Raw genomic sequence first — 11,364 nt, 5'->3', positions numbered from 1 at the left:
TTCTTTTTTTTTTAAAAAAAAATATTTTGGCTGCACTGGGTCTTAGTTGCAGCACGTGGGATCTTTAGTTGTAGCATGCGGACTCTCAGTTGCAGCCTTCATGTGGGATCTAGCTCCCCGACCAGGGATCGAACCTGGGCCCCCTGCATTCGGAGCATGGAGTCTTACCCACTGGACCACCAGGGAAGTCCCTGGAGGCTGTTCTTGAGCATGTGTTACTTACCTAATGGAGACCAGGGTATGGGTAACACACATGACCTGTGTTTACTAAGTGCCAGGCACAGTTGTAAACACTTTGCAGGTATTAACTACCACCTTACAAGGTATGCACTGTTAGTATCTTGATTCTTAAAGTGAGGAAACTGAAGCTTAGAGAAACTGTAAGTAACTTGTACAGGCCTCACAGCTAGTAACTCTCACAGTCAGGATGGCATCCTGTTGCTCTTTTCCATTACAGTGTCCTGTTGCAGAAAAGCAAGGTGGTCTCATCTCAGCTCTTTATTCATTTAGTGACCTTAGGCAAGTCACCCAAGTCTCCAAGCTCCATCTCCCTCTCTGTGGAACTGGCAGTACATATCCTACAGGCTGTGGGGAGGAAGGAACACAGGGAATGAATAGGTAAAGTCGTCTGTGAACTGCAACACCATCCTGAAATATTACCAGGAGTGCCGAGTTGGTCCCAAAGAGATATCTGGCTGCATTTCAAAACCAAATATCTCTGATTCGTGACGTTGTTCTACATGATCACCATTCTTTTGCCATGTTAGTATTTGTATATACAAACAACAACATTGACTCTACTAGGAAAAATGTTTCCCCACAAAAGGGAAATATCGCTTTATTTAAAATATTGCAATGCCTTTCTTAATACACATTCCTCTAGCATCCCCGTCCCCGCAACTTCCAGTCTTAAACAAGGAGTCATTCAGCTTTCTGGACTGAAAGCACCCCTCCACACACGGTTTTAAAGCTGGGCCTTCTCAGGACCCATATTTCCTCCCTTTTCTTTGCCTTTTCCTGGAAGAAATTATTTGACCTTTTAAAATGGTTTAATAAATAGACTCTGTCGCTCTCCAGATAGTTTTATGCCTTGAAACTCTGTGGCTGGCGTCACCTTTCCAGAACTGCCACACCTCTGGACTTGAACCTGTGGAGCAGAGGTGGCCTCAGATATTACTGTGGGAAAGAGGAAATAAGGAAGAGATAGTGAGAGAGGGAGGAGGAGGAGAGAGAGAGAGAGAGAGATGTCTGGACCTCTCCTCAAGAAGGGGAGGAAAAAGTCCTCCTAGTGAGAAGTCAGTGCTGACTTAAGTTTCAAAGACAACAGGTAAACACCCATCATGACTGCCTGTCTAAACTGTAGCTAGGCTGTGACAGTAACGCTACGGGGTCGTTGGGAGGATTGCTTTACAGCATTTCACCTCTTCTCTCTGCTGTCCTCAACCACATTTGACCTAAATGTCCTCATAAGCTTCTGAATTACACGTGACTGAACAGCAAGGTAATTTGTTCCCGTGAGGATTCCTGAGGTTCACGCCAGCCGCTCGCCGAGGTACTTGGTGTGAGGAGCAGGCTGCTCCAGCCAGACTGCGCGTCGGTTTGGGCACCACGGAACCTTGCTTTCCTACTGTTTCCAATTTACAGTCAGAAGGTAAAAAGTGCACTAATTACATCCGTATTAGGAACGGCTCGGGGGCGGGATGAGGCGAGTAGGAGAGGAGGGAGGCCCCGGGGCTGCCAGTTGCCAGGCAACAACTGCGCTCTGCTCAATCGGGGCGGGGCGCTGCAGGCCTCAGGGCTGGGGGCGGGACCAGCAGGCGGCGGCGGGCGCAGGCGGCCTGGGGAGGTGCGGACAGAAACCCCAAAAGAGGCCCAAGAAACCCTCTTTTCCACCGTGGGGAACCACGTAAGGCTCTTTTTGATACTGATCCTCGAGATCAACACCCCCAGCCTCCCCCTCCCCACTCCTCATTAGCCAACGACTTTCGAACGAAGGCCTAGTGGCAAAGGAAAGGGAGCCAATCTTCCCATAACTGGCGGGCCAGGATTTCTTTCCGACAGACACAAAGGCTTAGCCCCAGCCTTCAGGTCCAACAGGGACACTGCTCAGGACAAGGCAACGTCCCTGTGGCTAGCCCAGAGGGCCTGGTAGCTGGGGAGACTGCGGGTGGTAAAGCGTGGCTAGAAGCTTTCATCATGAGGAAAACAGTGCCCTCTGCTGGCAGTGTCCAGGAGGGTGGAATTCACCGGACTTCTGGTACTGGCCCCCACCCCACCCCTAGTCTTACTCTGTGGTGCCAATATAGAACACCTATGCTGAGCTCATTCTTGCCCTCTGAAGGAATAACGGGGTGTGGAAGGGAGATAAACTGGGGCAGGAAGGAGACGGAGGCAAAATGGAAGGACAGGAGCAGGAGTTGTGGCCCTACTTTTGTGGGCTCGCTCGATCTGGTAGAGACAAGCACAGAAGCCTCATATTTCCCCATGGCAAAAACCAGCAAAGAACCAAAGTGCAGTTTAACCAGACAATGGCAGACGCTGCTTCTCATGCCCATCCCGGGCTGGGAGTGTTTTGTCTGAAATACACAATTTCTACTGGCCTAATGGACGACGTTAAGTGTGTTTCTAAGTATATCACAATGGGAGAATGCAGTGGGGACTGTACAGGGCAAAAGCCAGAAATAAGTAGATTCCATCCAGAACGCGTCTCGAAGCGAGCTGCCCTGCTAGGCAGAGGATCTTAGAGCGGAGGCCCCGCCCACGGCGTTCAAAGGAGAAAAGCAAAGCATAATGTTAGAATCAGCAGGAGCCCCATATGTTTTTTATAAAAAGGCACAATGTGAGCATTGTTCTGTGCTCAATAGCGCGACTGTTATAACTAATGCTTTTGGTATGAATACGACCATTTAACATTCCCAACCAGTTGCACTTAGTGACAATATGCATCAGAAAACGGGCCCAGAAGCAGAGATTTCTCACTTTGAGGTCTGTTGGCTTTAGATACACATACACATGCCTATTAATGAGCCCAGCTCCCAAAAATACACTGAACATTTACATGAACAATGTTCTTGTCCCTGGCCTTAGCAGCTACAAATACTAAGACAGATTTTCAATGTATATTTGAGAACTGAACATTGATTCTATGTACACAAGACTGACACACAGAGGGGAGTGTGTCCTGTTTCATACCACTCTAGCCCTTAACTCCCAACCTTAGCCCATCCCCAAACTGCCATCTCCAGAACACAAGAAAAGCTGCCTCTGCAACTCCTCAGCACCACCCCCACAATAATAGGTCTCCAGGTCCCCCATGACTCACCTTCAGCTCCCATCCCCCCAACTGCCCTCCTTAAGCCTGGGTGACCTAGTGGGGACTCCAAAGGAAAGGCGGATAAATTCAGTTTATCCAATTATCCAACATAATTGGAAGAGGAAGAAAGTTCTTTCTGGGTCTTGGAATGAATGTCCCCAAATGTCCAAGTGTACTTGACATTCATCAGGGTTTTTAGGCAGCAAAGCATCTGAATCCATTTTCCATTTGGGGAAGTTCCCTATCCCTTGTCTTGAAGGGAGGCAGTCCCCCACTTCCACTATACTACTCACGTCGGGGGCTTGGGTAAAAACCAGCAAAAGAGACCTGGCCTCAGCCAATCAGGCCTAGCTTTCGTGGTAATAATGCAATCACCAGAATATTTAGGGACTACTGGTGACAGCATCTGCTTGGCCCCTCCAGTTTTCAAGCCTGTTTCTTCAGTCTTTCTAGGGATCCCCAGGGCTGAGTGATGTCCTCCAACAAATCTCTCTTCTGCTCTAGTCTGGCAGGTGTCTGTAGTTTGCCAACAAGATCCCTCCTCCAAGCCAGGCTCCAGGTGATACCGCACACTTCTCACATCAATTTTTTATTGAGAGGGGAAAAAATGGCCATTTTGCATCTTAAGTTGAAGTGCTCCTCTGACTTGTCTCCTCTCCCTCCAACCAACCCTGACCGAAAAGGGGGAATACTGCAGACTTTAAAATTCATAAGTTAATTACCAAATAATCCGCAAGACTTGGGTAAGGCCACATGAGAACACTTGGAAAAAGTACTCCAGGAAGGCCGGGCCTGGGTCTTCCCCACCCCAAGGGACAAGCACCGAATAAACCAGCGTCATCCCAATCAATCACGTGGGTGAGAGGCAGGGGCAATGCTCCTCACCCCCAGCCCCCTGTAACTAGATGAGGGGAGGGGGGAAGGGCGGTTTATCCGGAGGACGGGTGCCTGGGGGCCAGGCCGGCCTGGGAGTCGCAGGACGACGGCCAAGGTCGGTCCTGACTGTGTCCAGTTGGTCCTGAAGGAGGCGGACCCGCTCGTCCAGGCTGCGCTGCTGGGCCAGGACAGCGGCCTTGCCGACCAACAGGGCGCGATAGGCGCGCAGTTCGTCGGCGGGAAGTGCGCGCGCCAGCACCTCGCGCAGGGCCCGCTCGCGCCGTGCCACATGCTGCTTCAACTCCTTGGCGTCTTCCTGCTGCCGCTGCAGGAGCCCCAGTCGCTGCAGCAGAGAGGCCTGGAGCCGCGGGGCGAGGGCGCCGTGAGCGGGGCGAGGGTGCCGCCGCTCCCGGGAGGCTTCCAGCCGGAGCCCGAAGGCCCCTCACCGCCCCGCCCTCCCCCAGCCCAAACCCGTTACCTGCTCGTCAGGGTCGCCGTCTGCGCCCGCCCGGGCCAGGGCACGGTGCACGCGGTCCAGGCGACTGCCCAGCAGGAGCAGGAGGCCAAGCACGCGCTCTAGGTCGGCCATGAACCGGCTGAACCGCTCGAGCTCGTGGGGTGCACAGGCCTGGCCGACCGCGGCCTCCAGGGCAGCCCCGCGCCTGGCCCAAGCCTGGGCCGCTCCCTGCAGCTGCTCCTGCTCGGCCTGAAGCTCCCTTAGCGTCTTTTGAAGGAGGTCCGCCAGCTCCACCTGCAGGGAGGGCGCGGGTACCTCAGTCTGGAGGCAGGGCCCTGACTTAGCCCAGCCTCTAATAGCCCCTCCACACTCACTTTCTTGGCTTGGATGCTGTTAATTGGCTCGGGGAGACCCGGGCCGCATGGCTCGTCAGGCACAGCGTAGGTGGTAAGGTTTTCAGGCCTTGTCTCCTCCTGAGAAGCTGGCAGGCGCTGGGTGGAGTTAAGTAGGTAAGAGCTGGGGACAAAACCAGAGTTCCTTGGGTCGTCCTGCCCCAGGCTGCATGGGCTTAGAATCCCCTGAGTCCCTGGTACCCCTCACTCACCTTGACGCAGAAGTACCAGCTGCTTCCTCTCCAGCCTCTCCACAGGCTGGCCTCATTGCAGCCCAGACCTCGGCTAAAGGAATCAGCCCATCCAGCAGGCCCAGGGATGGCTCTGGGCTGGGATAGGAGGTAAGAGTGTCACTCAGAGAGGGATCCAATCTGGCCAGCTCCTGAACCAGCTCCTCTAGGCGTGGACTGGGCCATGTTGACCTGGAACCAGTCTGGCCAGTGCCCCAAGCCAGGGCAGTGTGGTCAGAAGGCCCCAGGGTATCATTGCCTGGAGGTCTCAGGGCATCACATGGGAGAGGTTTGAGGGGGTCAGTCTCTGCAGCTGTGGGGGGATCAGTGGTCAGCAGTCCAGTGGGGTCAAAGGTTGCAATGTCACCATTTGCAGTCCCAGGGGGACTACAGCATGTAGGTCTGGAGACACTCACAGAACCGTTTACCCCCTGCCAACAGTCATCCGCCCCTGCAGTCTCCGGGTGCTCATGGAGGGGCTGCTCTGAGGGGATTATAGCCTGGTCAGCCCTCTGACCCAAGCCAGCTCCATATTGCCGGTCAGAGCCATGGACACTGGAAGTGGAAGAGACACTAAATCAGAAAAAGTTCTGGCCAAAGATAAATGGTGGCCTCCAAGGGCCATCCACCTCCCCCACCTCACCCCCCTGGCTCCCAGCCACCAGCCAGGAGAGGGTTCCCTGCCCCTCCAGCATTTTGTAGATGTGTGTAGGAAGGGATACGTATCTCACTCTGCTTGAAAGCCTGAGGAAATTCACCTGTTTGGGAGCCCCAGGGGAGCATGGGAGTCTGCAGGTGATCTCATTCTGACCAGCGGGGCTTCTTCCAGGAAAACTTCATCATCAGGAAGGGATGGGAGCCGGGCAGACACAATGCAGTTCTCTGAGGCCCTATGCTCCCAGTCAGAGGGACTGCTCTGGGGGCCCTCTGCAGAACACACCACTGCAACTTCCTTCTGAGTCAGGAACCTGGAAGCAGGGACCCCACACTGACCACGGGGACCAGGAAGGAAGATTCTGGTTCTGCGCCAGACAGACAGTAGGGTGTTGAGGGTGGGATTAGGGGATGTGGTTTGCAAAAGACAGAAGGCTCAAACTGAGGGTGAGTGGGAGGCCCTCTTCTTTCTTGAGCAAGAGATATGAAAGCTGCCTCCCCCCAGCTTTCAGTCCCCAGAGTGGTCCATTTCTCTCACCTGGAAAGTTTGGTCTGAAACAATGGTCTGGGGGTTTCTGCTCCTTGGGGAACAGCCTGGAAAGGCAAGCAGTTGGATGAAATGTTGCTCAAGTTTTCAATCTTCTGGATGCCCCCAAGCCAAGCTTGCTGCCCCTATCTTCCATACCTGGGCAATGGGCATGACCCCTTCTGGACTTCCCCAGGGGGACAAGACTTCCCCCGAAGCGCTCTGACTCCGACCAGCAGGCCTATAGGCATTGCTGAGCCTCAAGGACCGGGGTTTCGGGTCCTCTAGGCTTCGGGGCTGGGTCGCAGGCAGCCATCTGATCTGGTGACCTTCGAACTCTGCCAGCGTCCGCTGCTGCCATTCCCGGGGCTCCGGCCTGGCAAGGCCAGAGCTGGAGCAGGCCTCCCCCGAGCATTCCCCCGCCAACCCACCGCCCCGACCCACGCAATCCAGCTTTCCCGGCTCTGAGAAGCACCACTGCCGCTGCTGGTTGGCGAGGCGTCCCCTGCCGGCGGTTACCGGCGCGGGAGCCCCGGGGCGCGCCGGCTCCGCTTCCCCGCCGGGGTGGCTGAGCAAGGCAGAGCGCGGGTGCGCGGCAGAGGGCCGCGCGGGGGCCGCGGGCCGCAGACGGGCGGGCAGGCTCATGCGGAGCTCCTTGCGCTGGAAGGACGTCTCCCGGAGCACTCGCCGCTGCGCGCCCTGCAGCCGCTGGCGGTAGGCGGCCCGCGACGCGGGCGGACTGGGCGGCTCGGCTGCCCGCGCCGCGGCCTCCGCCTCGGCCGCCAGCGCGTACAGCAACGGGGTGGTCTGGCGGCTGAGCGGCCCCGGGGTACCCCGGATCTCGGGGGGACGAGGCCCACTGCGTGCGGCGGCCGCGGGCCGGGGCTGCGGGGAGGTGCGAAGCCCGGCGGTGGGGGCCGGGCCGCCCCACACCACGCGCACGTAGTCCCAGTCCAGGTAGGGAAGTTGGTGGGTCCCCGGTGACGGTGTGCGCGGCTCAGGACCAGAGGCGGCGGAGAAAGAGCTGTAGGCCGAGTCGGCGCGCGCGGACAGCCGCCGCAGGTCCAGGCTGCGAGTGGACGAGGCCGGCGAGGCGCAGTCGCCTCCAGGACCCAGAGCCTCCATGGCTGCGCGGACGCGGGCAGAGGCTGGTCAGCTCTGTGGGGCCTGGAAAAGCATAGATGGGGTGATGGGTGAGGCGCTCCGGGTTAGGGTTAGGACAACCTCCTGGCACCTCCAACACGGACATGCTTACACATCCCCTCCCTAGTCTCACGACCCTTATTAGCGCTGGCACCCCCCCCCATCTCCCTAGTCTGGAATGGCAAGGGCAGTAGGACCAGGGGAACAGCTCTGGAGATTGAGGGCCTTAGCTCAGGGGAAGGAACTAGCGACTAGCGCGTCCCCCGCTGGGGCTCTTCTGGCCCGCAGCCCCGGCTTCTACCCTGGCACCTCCTGGAGCTCTGAGAATGTACCCATGCTCCTGCCCTCCCCAACCCTGTCCCACCCTGGCGGCTTCCTGGCTGCTTTGTTAGCTTCTCCATGTGATCTTTCCCTGATAAACAATGGTCAAGAACGATCTGAGATCACAGGGGAGACAAGAAAGGAGGGGGAAAGACCCAGGTCAGGTGGCAGAGGCAGCTTCACAGCCTTCCTCCCTCCCTCTGGGCCAGTTATGTTCCAGGTGCTTTGAATAAATATTTGTCTTGAACCGCACAACTGCTGTCTGCATTTTACAGATGAGGACACTGAAGTTCTGAAGGGGGAATGATTTGCCCAGAGGCACACAGCTGGTAAGAGGCAGCGAGCCCTGCCTGGAATCTGGGCCTGCCTCCAAGCTTACTGCAGCCAGAATCAATTTCCTAGAAGCAAACGCTGCTGAAAGCCAGTTCACCCCCAGCCCCCTCCAACAAAGCCCAGCCTCCACTATGGGAAACAATCGCCCCCATCCCTTCAAAATACTGGCAGATTCCAGGATAATATGGCCCCTGCTTGGGAGACTCTCTGCCTTTTGTCTAGGAATGACAGGCTCACCCCCTCTTTTTCCTGCCACTCTTGCTCCTCCTATAGGGCGCAGCTTAGAGGTCTCCTGACCCTTTGGGATCCCTACAGTGTCCTGAGCTTCCTGCGTCACAGCACTCATCGCCCTGCATTGTGATTGTTGGCTTGCTTTGATTCCCTCTCCCCATTCCCACCCCTGAGCTTCCTGAGGACAGGCCCTGCACTTACTCATCTCTGCACCCTCGGTGCCTGGCATGTAGTCGATGTTAAGTATTTGTTGAATGACCAGGAAAGGAGCAGCCTTTCAGGGAGTAGATGGGGGTGGCTTTGGTGGAGAAGGTTGAGGGCTTCTTTGCTTCTACCCACTTTTCTCTCCCTATTAGTCTTTTTGAGAAAGGGGACAGAATGGGTGAGGCAGTTGCCACCCATGGACACTGACCAGGTTACTCAGGTTATTAGGAACCAGAAGAGCAGGCAAGCACAGCTTGGAACAGGAATGGCCAGAAATCAATACTTCCCCAGTGGCAGGAGGGGGAGCAAGGGGAGGAGCTAGGTAGGTGTGCCTGGGTCAGGGGTGAAAGCAGCTTTGAGTCTTGGGAACTGAAGGCTCCCTATGGGCTATAGGGACTTTGGGGGTGGGGTGGGGGGCGGGCTTGCCTTTCCTGAGCTGCTTGGCTGGGATTGCAGAGGAGGGTGGCCCACAGTTGGGTGGAAACTGAAAAACAGACTTATGTGAGCCTCTAGACACTTTTTGGAGCTCAGGATCACCCTCTACCCCATTCCCTGAGACCCCAGATGCTACAGATTGCTGGGTAGGGCAGGTAGGGAGGTTAGTGGAGGGAGGATATGATGTTTCCTAAAAGGGCGAAGCGGTACCTCCAACATTCCCAGGAGGGGATCTCAGCTGACCTGGTACCAGAACATCTTGACATCACCCACCTGGAGGCATCTTTGAGCCCATTAAGGCCAGCCCTGCAGGTTGGTCTTCACTCAGGCTTGGGGACCATTTCTGCAAAGTAGTTTATACTCTCTGAACTTCAGAAAGACAAGAAGCTACTCTGAGTAGCAGCCCCTGCGAGGACAGTCACCTCCTCTTGGTAACTCCCTCTAGCCACCCAGACAATAGCTCTCTCTCTTGCTATCCTTCTGGGCCCAGCTTGGGAGCACTGTTTACTCTGGCTCATGCCACCCATTCTTGACTTTTGCTGCATCTATAGGCATGGGTAACTGTTCTAATACAAAGATGTTTCCTCAAAAAAGGCCTTGACAATTCTATCTTATTTGTGAGTTACTGACTGATAAAGGATTCTGAGTTCACCAAATAAAAACAGCTCAGATGGATAACTAAAATGTGTGTACATTTTCTTATTGACCTTAATTGTCTCGAGGATGCTTTTGCAGTGGTAACCCAAGCACCTGATACCCATGCAGGATGCTCACACTGTGCCCTTTGTAGAACCTGTTATGCCAGGAGGGTCCAGCTCCTTTAGTGTGTTTTGGGGCCTCAGCCCAAAGAGCAAAGAGTTTTCACACTTGTCTGGCTGCAGGGAGCCTCTTGCAGTTCAGCCAGTCCTTGTGGCTGGGAGTAGCCACACCCCAGGAGCCCTAGCATCAGCATTAGTGTCAACTGTGGGCTGGGCTGCAGAGCCAGTGCCTGCATTGAATGTAAGTCCAGAGGCCAGAACTCAAAGAACCTTTTGCCAAGCCTCATCAGAGTAGGGGGAGCAGTGTGAAATCCCTGCTAGAAAACCACCAGATTGGGGTCATGCGGTATTGGGGTCATTTGCGATACACTTATCACCTGAATCAAAGAGCAAGAGAGGAAAAGGAGACAAGGATGACTTCCGTGTTCAGAGCTAGGGGCTGGGGAGGTGGAGGTGCCGGTCCCAGGAATGAGGAAGCTGAGACGGGGACTAGCCAAGGGATCCAGTGCTCAGTCTGGGGCCTGTGGGCTTTGTAGTGTTTGTGGCAAGTCTGGCAAGCAGGTGGTAAGTTGAGATGTGTGTCTGGACCTCAGGAGAGAGGTTGGACCAGGCAAGAAAGCAGACCCAGGTTTTTAATTAGAGGTTCTTGGGGAAATCCATGAAGACAGCTTCCGGTGGGTAAAATCACACAAAGGCAACGGAAACAGATCCAGGTAAGGCGACCAGAAAGGCAGACAACCTCAAATGACCAACAATGATCAGGAATTAAATCATATCTTTCCCAAAGGCCACCTCGCGTCTGACCTCTCTTATGGAGAGGTTGTCCAGGCCACCCCACCTGGATGGTCCGGCAGGGAGACTGCCTCGCTGCCTGCACGGCAGTGTTCCTGCCGGACTGAGTTTCTAGGTCCTGGGCCGTGTCTTGAATTCCACCACACCAGACCAGGTCTAGAAGGGCAGGCATTTTGGTAAGTTCCGTGGCTCTCCCAGTTCCCTCCGGCACCCCATTCTCCCGGCCTGTCAGCACCACAGCTCACGTCGCGAAGCGTCTGCTCTCAGCTCGCTCCCGCCCACATGTAGAGTCTCCGTAGACTCTAGCTCTGTGCCACGGTCAGGAAACGCGGGATGCTGGCGGCGCTTGGGGAGAGGAAGCCGCGGTCGAGATCGTACCACATACCTGGGGCTTCACGCTGAGTCGAGGCGCTCCAGGGAGGAAAGAGGCGCAGGCCTGGCGGCCACAGGGGGCGACAGAGTCACGCAGTGCGGCTGGAGAGCGAGGCCTCGGGGACGCTGGGAGAGCGGATGGCCCCTGGCTGGCGCATTTCTCGGCCTTTCCTGTTGGTTGGGTTCACCGTCGGGGAAGGAGGGCTCAGAACACGCGGAGGGAACCGCGCGATCGTGGACCGGAGAGGCCAGGATACCCCAGTGGCTGCGCGGTCGAAAGGCGGGAGCCGGAGGTTGCAGGGTGAGACCCCACTGCGTGCTCGGGTC

General features: G+C 55.9%; 1 protein-coding gene across 3 annotated transcripts; it reads right to left on the bottom strand.

Annotated features, from left to right (window-relative positions):
- Positions 1–11,187, bottom strand: SHROOM1 (shroom family member 1). Of its 3 annotated transcripts, none has more exons than XM_033405896.2 (8): positions 11,051–11,187; positions 6,608–7,615; positions 6,461–6,516; positions 6,027–6,290; positions 5,251–5,823; positions 5,021–5,162; positions 4,668–4,940; positions 1–4,547 (listed from the first exon to the last, which is right to left on the bottom strand). In XM_033405896.2, the coding sequence occupies exons 2-8, from the start codon at positions 7,571–7,573 to the stop codon at positions 4,215–4,217; spliced, it is 2,607 nt and encodes an 868-aa protein (XP_033261787.1). In that variant the 5' UTR covers positions 7,574–7,615; positions 11,051–11,187; the 3' UTR covers positions 1–4,214. The 3 variants fall into 3 exon arrangements, with proteins under 3 accessions (XP_033261787.1, XP_004279957.1, XP_049563191.1); XM_004279909.3 differs by having other exon boundaries at positions 6,027–6,236; XM_049707234.1 differs by lacking the exon at positions 11,051–11,187 and adding an exon at positions 8,678–10,557.
- Positions 11,188–11,364: the final 177 nt, after the last annotated feature.

Source organism: Orcinus orca, chromosome 3, assembly GCF_937001465.1.
Source record: "Orcinus orca chromosome 3, mOrcOrc1.1, whole genome shotgun sequence".
NCBI lineage: Eukaryota > Metazoa > Chordata > Mammalia > Artiodactyla > Delphinidae > Orcinus > Orcinus orca.
The sequence above is the reverse complement of the archived record's forward strand: the minus strand, read 5'-3'. Positions and strand labels throughout refer to the sequence as shown.

Coding starts and splice junctions, on each gene's coding strand:
- SHROOM1 (XM_033405896.2), bottom strand. CDS start 7,573: ATGGAGGCTCTGGGTCCTGGAGGCGACTGCGCCTCGCCGGCCTCGTCC. Junction 6,291..6,460: donor TTTCAGACCAAACTTTCCAG/GTGAGAGAAATG, acceptor TGTCTGGCGCAG/AACCAGAATCTTCCTTCCTG. Junction 4,941..5,020: donor ACAGCATCCAAGCCAAGAAA/GTGAGTGTGGAG, acceptor CCCTCCCTGCAG/GTGGAGCTGGCGGACCTCCT.